The sequence below is a fragment of the Helianthus annuus genome, chromosome 6 (assembly GCF_002127325.2).
Source record: "Helianthus annuus cultivar XRQ/B chromosome 6, HanXRQr2.0-SUNRISE, whole genome shotgun sequence".
NCBI lineage: Eukaryota > Viridiplantae > Streptophyta > Magnoliopsida > Asterales > Asteraceae > Helianthus > Helianthus annuus.
The window spans coordinates 22,972,010-22,981,195 of record NC_035438.2 but is presented as its reverse complement, the minus strand read 5'-3'; the positions used below and the strand labels follow the sequence as shown (position 1 = coordinate 22,981,195).

The 9,186-nt window shown below is 37.7% G+C and overlaps 1 protein-coding gene across 1 annotated transcript; it reads left to right on the top strand.

Annotated features, from left to right (window-relative positions):
• The first annotated feature begins 5,605 nt into the window (after positions 1-5,605).
• Positions 5,606-7,819, top strand: LOC110864975 (60S ribosomal protein L14-2). The gene is made up of 5 exons (XM_022114146.2): positions 5,606-5,743; positions 5,824-5,925; positions 7,082-7,211; positions 7,301-7,413; positions 7,579-7,819. Exons 1-5 carry the CDS (start codon positions 5,741-5,743, stop codon positions 7,633-7,635), a joined length of 405 nt encoding a protein of 134 aa, XP_021969838.1. The 5' UTR covers positions 5,606-5,740; the 3' UTR covers positions 7,636-7,819.
• Positions 7,820-9,186: the final 1,367 nt, after the last annotated feature.

Here is a 9,186-nt window from a genome sequence, read left to right as displayed (position 1 = left end):
ACTTTTATATTTTGGGTGCATTTAACGTGTATAAAAGAGAAAAATGTCCGGCTAGTCCCTCTGGTTTCACCTTTTTTCACCTATAGTCCTCAACTTTCTAAAATTACCTGAATAATCCTCAAGTTTTCAATTTTTGTTCTCGGATAGTCCCTGACACGCAGTGACGGACCCAAGATTTTATTTTAATGGGGTCCATTTTCGGGTCGGTCCCCGTTCGGGTCGAGTTAAAGTGAGGTTTGAACTAGATTTTTTAAAAAAATAAGAAAAATGGGCTTATCAAGGATTGAACCCATGACCTCTTGGTGGAAAAGAGGGAGATTTACCACTACACCAGCTTTCTTTTTATTTCTATGGTGTCCACCTAATTGTATTTATGGGGTCCATATACAATTTAATATACCGAATCTACTATTTTTTTTTTAAAAAGATTGGGGTCCGGGGACCCCGGTGGCACCAATGTGGGTCCGCCCCTGCTGACACGGATGGGGTTAGTTTTTGGTGTTAAATGACTAAAATGCCCTTATCATAAAACAAAATAAATTAAATAAGTATTAAATAAATATATACATACACACAGATTATCCCCCCTCTCTCTCCCTGCTCTTTCTCTCTGGTACCACCACCATCACCTATACTGTCACACCCCAACCGATGGCGGAATCATCGGGGCATGGCACTGAGCGAAACAAATTGTCCAGAAGTTTCCACAACAACTATCATTACTATTTAGTTTAAATAATACGTCCCATACCGTATCCCAAATAATAAAACAAGTTATTACAGATAAGCATCTAGTCAAATATACTGTTCCGACAACTCAGATTTAAATAAAAATATAAGTATTGTTCGATTGCCTCTAGAGACTCGATCTGCAAGATCTACAGACACTATGCTCTAGACGCTTATTCCTAGCTCGCCTTCCTAGCAGATAAGCATCCTAATTGACTGTCACATACGTTAAATAAAGTCAATACATGAAATGTAAAGGTGAGCATACAAGTTTGATAATAGCATATAGAGTTCGAAATAGTTTACGCATAGACAGCATTCCACGTGTAAACATAACAACAAGCATTCATTTAGTCACGTAATACATGCAGAACGGTTAGCGTTTAAAGAATTGAGTAGTGTGTTCGATTGTGATTTAGATAAGTAACGTATGCAACACCCAAAAGTGCTAAAGCAAAAAGGGTTCGAGTATACTCACAGCGATTGATTGATGGATTGAAGGGAGCGCTTGGGAATAGGGTTAGCCTGAATAGTTCGATAGCATAACGATGAGTAACGCGTGAAATGGCAACAAGTGATGATGGGTCGAACAGCCTGGTCGATCGAACTGTAGGTTCGATCGAACGGGTTGTTCGTTCGGTTAGACAGTCCGTTCGGACAGCCTGTTCGATCGGCCGGTAGGCTCGATCGGCTGGACTGTTCGAGTGGATTGTTTCTTCCTTTGAGTAGGATGTGTTTGTGTATGATGGCTTGTCATTTTGAAGTTTTCGTTGTAGTATTTAAGAACATTGAAGTGTTCTTACCTTTCAGGTCAATCGATCGAATGGGTCGTTCGATCGGCCGGCTTAATCGATCGGTTAGACACCTCGATAGTAAGTCCTCAGCTGGATGTCACCTGATCGAACAGCATGTTCGATCGGGTGGCACTCCAATACGTCGAGCGAGTTGAAAAATCGATTAAGAGTTGAAGCATAGTATCTCATGATCCGATGAGTAATGTTATCGAACAGCTCGTTCGATCGAACATCACTTCGTTCAATACTATACATCATGAAATTGTCAAAGTGTGGGGCCATGTACTAGCCGATCGGCTGACATGTCCGATCGGTTGGGCTGTTCGTTCGAACAGCCTGTTCGATCGGTCAGCATTCTGACCTGTCGGCCTGTTCGTCTAACACTTGGCTGTCCTGATTGTTTGACGTTATATTGAGATATTTTGACAACGAGCTGAACCATGGCACCCTCGTTCTTACTTGTTTCCCCTGCTCGGACAGGAATCACCCAAGTCCGGCCGGTGAACGGTTCGGAACGGAGTTTATAGTTTAACCCGAAATCGGTGAATCTCGTAGATAGAATCCGAACCTTGAACCACACAACCATTAGAATGATTAGTGAGTTGGCTCAAGCTCCGTTTCTACCGGTTTAAAGGCATTGAGTGTAAAGAGTTGAAAGAAAGTTGGAAATCCCTCTTTCAATCCTTCACACCATGTAAATGTTCAGATCTGTGATAGATCTTAGTTTGTTTATGTGGAAATCGGCTACATCCAAGTGATTCTTGGTGGATTGAGGCCAAAACATGAAGTTCTTAAAGAACACCATGATGACATCATCCTAGAATGCTTAGATCTTGATGATTTCACGGTTAGAAATCAAGATTTGAAAGATAGAAAGGTGTAGGAGCATGTATTGATCAAGAAAGTACAAGATTTAGGATGAAATCTTACCGGGATTGAGAGAAATCTGAGAAAATAAGGGGAACACGAGCTGGTCGGTCAGAGGGCTTCCAAAAGTGGAAAGAATGATAATGACAGGCCTATTTATAAGCTTCCAAAAGGGGGAAAGAGCTGGCCGATCGGCAAGGCACCCCGATCGGACAGCCTGCTCGATCGGACAGTCCGTCCGATCGGCTGGGCTGTTCGATCGGCTAGGAGCCTGATCGATCCACCGCCTGTTTTGAGCATTCGGTGCGACGATTTCTGATATTTCGATTTCGATTGAAGACGATATGAATACGATAGAGTTTCCTATTCAAATTACTTTTAATCCCAACCACTATATCTACATACAAGCATCTACATTCCATATTCGATTTCGATTTCGATTGAGTTCGATTGAGTTTCGAGTTTCGATTCGATTGATCACCACCACACATAGCATAAAGAAAACATGCACAGGTAACACATAAGGCACACACACACGTAATATAACACCAAATTCGCATAACTCGAGTTTCGAGTTTGATTGATGGTTCGATTAGCTTGATTATTGATTGATTAACTTTATCGCATTGTTACTTCCTACTATTCACAGTCGTAAAGCGTTTCGCGTCGATTAAACATTCGGTTACTTCGATTCCTTGGATTGACAACACTTATTCCACATAATACAAAACATAAAATAGACTTTTTACAGTCAAAGAAGTCAAACTTGACTTGGACTTTGACTTTGACATTCAAAAACACGGGGTGTTACATATACCTCCACCGCCGCCATCACCATTGACCACCACCACCATTGTCACAACCACCCCTGCACAACCACCGCTTTCGCCACAACCACCACCGCCACCATCCTCACCACCACCACCATCACCACCCCCGCTGCTGTCATCACCCCCTCACCATTACCACCCGGGCCGCCATCATCACCGCTGCCATTACCACCAGTGCCGCCATCATCACCACTGCCTTTACCACCCGACCGACGATTATGAAACCCGGAAGACAATTACCCACCGTCTTCCCACCATAAAAAACCCAAAATTCTCGAAACACCTAACTCAACCTGTATCTCCACATTCCTCTTTTCAAATTTCAAACGCTAAACTTACGGTACCCATCTTCGATTTTCGTTTAATTTTGTTCAAAAGATCTCAATTTCGTATTTAAATATTTATTATAAATTTTCTAATTTCATGTTTACTTTTTGAATGATACGTGTATATGATGCAGTGTTTATGGATAGTTGGAAAGATCAGGGTTATTATTTTGTGTGATTTAATGTGGCCAAGGACACCCCATTACCTGCTGTCGCAACAAACAAACCCTCACTGGCCTTGTTTTCATCAGAAATTCGCTTGCACCATGACCTTAGAGCTGCTACGAAATTGGAGCTTGCCTTTTCATGAGCCGAATGGAGTGATACGAGAACTTCTTTGCTCGTTTCTTGCACAGAATCATCTAACTGGAGATTTACCACCATTCTCTCACCACTAATTTGGGGATTACCAGCTGAATGCCTAACATGGGTGTAGGACGGCACATAAGAATGAGGACGAATTGAGGTGTGGCGGTCAGTGGTGATGGCGGCGATAGAGGTGGAGACTGGAGGTGATGGTGGTGGTGGTACCAGAGAGAAAGAGCAGGGAGAGAGAAAAGGATGATCTGTGTGTATGTATATTTACATACATATATATATATTATATATGTTTTAATAAGAAGTGGGTCCTACAAAGATATATTTATTTAATACTTATTTAATTTATTTTGTTTTATGATAAGGGCATTTTAGTCATTTAACACTCATTTAACACCAAAAACTAACCTCCATCCGTGTCAGGGACTATCCGGAAACAAAAATTGAAAACTTGGGGACTATTCAGGTAATTTTAGAAAGTTGGGGACTATAGGTGAAAAAGGCGAAACCACAAGGACTATCCGAGCATTTTTCTCTGTATAAAATATAGGATTTGTTTTAGGGTTATGCTTTCATTAAATATGATTTTGATTTAAGAATGTGACTAACGATATCTTTTTTTTTTCATGTTAATGCATCGAAATAGAACCAAACGAGCAACAAGTTATGCCGCTAACCTTTTTTTGAATAGCAAAATTAAGTCATTTAAAAACTATAGGTCATAACTTTACTTTGCATAACTTGCTAAGCTCGATTTGGTAACTCCATTGCCTAAAACACAAGAAATTAAAAGTATCATAAACAAATGATATAAATACATATTGATTATACCTTTATATCGAGTTAATTTTGTTTTATCGTTATTGAACAATTATTTATAATTTATGTAATACTATCTTTACTGTGTAAATATAGTTTATTTATAGCTTTATCTTTACAACCACAAAATACGTAAAAATCATGTGTATATAAATTTATTTTCATAGTCATGAAATACATAACCCTTTGTATTTATGTATCATAAGGGGTGACTTAACAGCTACAATTTTTTTCCTATTGGGTTGTTTTTTTCGGAGCCTTAATTTCTATCAACTTAACGGTTTTTTTGACCCGAGGGGGTTTCTATCACTGATTTCAAACATGTTTTATGTTGCAATCTAGAACCAAGTTTCACAATTATTTTCAACTAAAAGGTGTGAGTAGCTATGAATAAGCATTGTGGTTATCTTGATTAATCACTTTAATGATTTATAGAAAAATGCATTGACCCTAATCAGGTTTATTCTTTTTTAGGGGCTGTTTGACAACTTCTGAATGGTTAAGTGCTGAACCAGTAAGAGGTCTGAACCATTAAGAGTCAGTATAATGCTTAACCCTTTAGAGGCAAATGTCTGATCAATTCAGATTAGAGGTCTTAACCATTCAGACTCTGTATAATACTTAATCATTCAGAGGCAATGTCTGAACCATTCAGACATCTGCTCACGAAACAAACAGCCTGAATCATTAAGTGCTGAACCAGTAAGATGTCTTAACCATTAAGAGCCTCATTAAAAGGTAAACAAACAACCCCTTATTATTTTGGAGATAGGTTATTAAAGATAATCTACATTTTTTTTTTGTTATTTTAAATTTATAAAGCAAGCACTTTATAACTTTATAGCTTTTGGACATTTTTATGTTAAAATAACTTTTCATTGGACCGGGATGTTAGATACAGAACATTAAGGCCCATATTGAAGTCCAAAGCAAAAGCCCAACTGAGCCTACTACAAAAAATCCCCGTATTGCAAACCCTAACTTTCACTACCTTCATCACTACCGCACCAACCTTTCCAACCTTTCTTCCGGCGCCTGCACTTTTACGACTCCGAAAATGGTAAACTCGAAGCCCTAATTTCGACCATTTCTTTGCCTATCTGTATCTCATCAAACTGTATATACTTTTGATTTTTGTAGCCGTTCAAGAGGTACGTTGAGATCGGAAGAATTGCTCTTGTCAACTATGGAAAGGATTATGGAAAGCTTGTCGTCATCGTTGACGTCATTGATCAAAACAGGGTATCTCACACTTTTTCTTGTTTTGTTTAGTTGGATTTGATAGTTGATTGTGTTATGTTCATATGCCTGATTGCTTTAGGGTTTAATTTGAATGCTCATTCACTACATTCAGTTTTAAATATCTTGTTATTTGTTGATGTAGCTGTATTTGTAGTATGGTTTTAAAGTGGATTTTAGTTAAATTAAGATATGATTAGTTCTTGATTGAGCTGCAAAATGGTGTTTGTTTTTAAGTTTATAGTGATGAACATGATTTTGGGTGATTTTAGTTAAAGTGAGGAGCATCAAGGCCACAAAGTGATGCTCAAAAGCACACAACTTTTTGTATATATATTTTTTATATACCACATAGGTTTTTAGCATCTTCTACCTGATTGTCAGCTATATTTATACTTTAAATATGTTTTTTATAGATTATTTACATGTATATCCTAAAAAGCTGTATGTACAACATTTTGATGTACAAAAAACTCGTGTACTCAAGGGGCACTCCTCAAGCTGCTTACTAGTGAATAATTGCGCCTTATGTGGCAACTTGGTTTTATATGCGCGCTTCAGGAGCGCATAATGCGCGCATCGCATGATGCAATGATGAGATCACATCGTGTGTTGCGGTTCCATGATGCGCGCATCACATGATGTGGTCTAATGTGGCGCCTTATGTACTTGACCGGTATTTGAACAAATTAGATCTTTAATTGAACAAATCTGACTATAGATGATGGAAACATATTATATTTTAGTGTTTAAAAGTTTCACAAGTTAAAATCTTAGCTATATATATTTTTAGCATTTTTGAATAAGGAACACCTCAGATATGTGATGCGTGCGCTTCACGCACTGCGCATCACACATCGGATTTTGGGATCAAAGCGCATCGGATCGCTACACGCATTTTAAAACCAAGAGTGGCAAAAAGCGCAGACTTTTTTAAATAAAGAATGATGGTGTCTCGCCTCAAAGTGCGCTTTGCGCCTAGGCGTGCCTGAGGCACATTTTTTAAATCAAGTATGATGGTGTCTTGTTCTCTATATACAATAGTTAGGGCTGCTTATATGGTGGAAGACTGGAAGTCATGTTTATGTGCTTTTTATTGTAAATATTATAGAATAGGTGTTTTTGTTTTATTAAACTTTAAACCCTTGTTTGTTCGCAGGCTCTTGTTGATGCACCTGACATGGTGAGGGGCCAAATTAATTTCAAAAGGCTAACACTCACAGACATCAAGATTGACATCAAAAGAGTCCCAAATAAGAAAACTCTAATTGCTGCTTTGGAGGCTGCTGGTAGGTGTCAAATTGTTTGTTATACGTATTGTTAATTGTGTATATATATATAGCTTGGTAGATTAACTGAAAACTTTGATTGTTCACAGATGTCAAGAACAAGTGGGAGAGTAGTTCTTGGGGAAGAAAGCTTATTGTGCAGAAGAAGAGAGCGTCACTTAATGATTTTGATAGGTTCAAGATCATGTTGGCCAAGATTAAGGTAACTGAACCAAGCCCTCACTTTGTACTTACAAATAACATGTCTACTAAAATGTTGATTGCTTGAATGTTACAGCCTCTGTTGTTTGGCACTTGTTTATATTTATTATCTTTAGTTGAGATAACTTTATACTTACTATCTGTGTTGCAATTTGTGATCTTGCAGAAGGCTGGAGTTGTAAGGCAAGAGCTAGCAAAGCTTAAGAAGGAAACCACAGCCTAATAATGGCATTTTGTTTTTGTTACAAAAGATTTTTCTCAACTGTTGAGGAAGCTATTATTGGCTGCTTAGAAGTTTGTGTTTTACCTGTTTTTGTTCTTTCTCAATGTATCAAAGGAAACCTGATGGCAAGTTTTAAACTTATGTTTTGGTTACAATTTTTATGAAAATGTTTTTTTTGGTTCTAGTTGACCTTTTGCCAACTTTCTCTATTTTGGCTGTTACAAATGTTAAGAACAGTTGAAAACCGATCTAACTATCCAAACTCGGCTAAATTGCTTTGACCTATCTTACCTAAACGGTAAGCCTTTTGTTTGTTTTTTGAATGACTAGTGGAGGCTAATTCTTTCCGGCTAATGAAGAGACTACTCTAGTCTTCCATTTATTCTCAATCTTCTTTTGCCTAAGAATTGAACAACTCAAGTTCATCTATTCGAGTTCTCATTCTTCTTTTCCCTTAGAATTGAACTCCTCAAGTTCATCTATTCGAGAGTGAGGAATAAATCCAACAAGAAACTTTCCACTTTTGATGTCTTGAGATTCTGCTAGTTTGGAAACGAAGGACATGGAGCGGTAGGTCAAAACTCAAAGTTCTCCCCAAGTAGGATTTGAACCTGCAACCAGTCATTTAAGGAAGCAGACTCTCGTTCTTTACACCAACCTATGACCATTGACGTGAGTTCGTCACCCTCACATACATTGGGAGAAAGGTTTCGGTAGCAAACCTTTACTTTTTTTTTCGTAAACCATTTTAGTGCTTAAAAAAGATAAAACGCTTGGTTTTCTTTATTGAATATCTTGAAACCAATTTTTTTTTCTCAAAATGCCAATCTACCTAGCTTGGTTGGTTTATTATAAAACTATAGATGCCGTTTGATTGAATAATTTCATCAAAACAGGTCGAAGAAGACCATGAATATCATGTTACATGTAGTGTTTTTTTGTTGGTTTACAACAAATGATTTACCATTACAACAAATGGTTTACCATAATAGATCTACATGACCATGCATGTATTCTTTACAATTTGTTATATTCTTGCATTCACATACCAAAATTATACAATTTAACAACACAAAACACACTCATGAACACCAAATTGAAAATCATTTCCCTCGTCCAAATAGCTACAACAACCAATACACGGACCAAATGGCTTGTAGCCACTAGCCTAGCAGTATAAAGGTGTGAAAGAAAATGTGTCCCTCTATGTAAGGTTGAAGGTTCAAGTCCCATGGTGGACAAATGTAGATTTAGGAGTAGGATTATAAAGAGTGAGTTAAGGAAAAGAATCCCACAAACGGACGCCAATTACTACCTTCCTCGTATTAAACCCCTTCATCGATTACAAATCTAAACATAAATCAACCACAACTAAAAAACACACTGTTGAAAAAGGATTAAACATTACTAAAAAGATATTTAAGGAGAGAGGAATTGCTAATCTTATTTGTAGTTGGATTTTGTCCAATTTAGCTCAAGTACAATTTCAACTAACATTTGGTTATGGTAGTTGCTATTTACATTTTAGACCACGTACTATGCAACTTTACA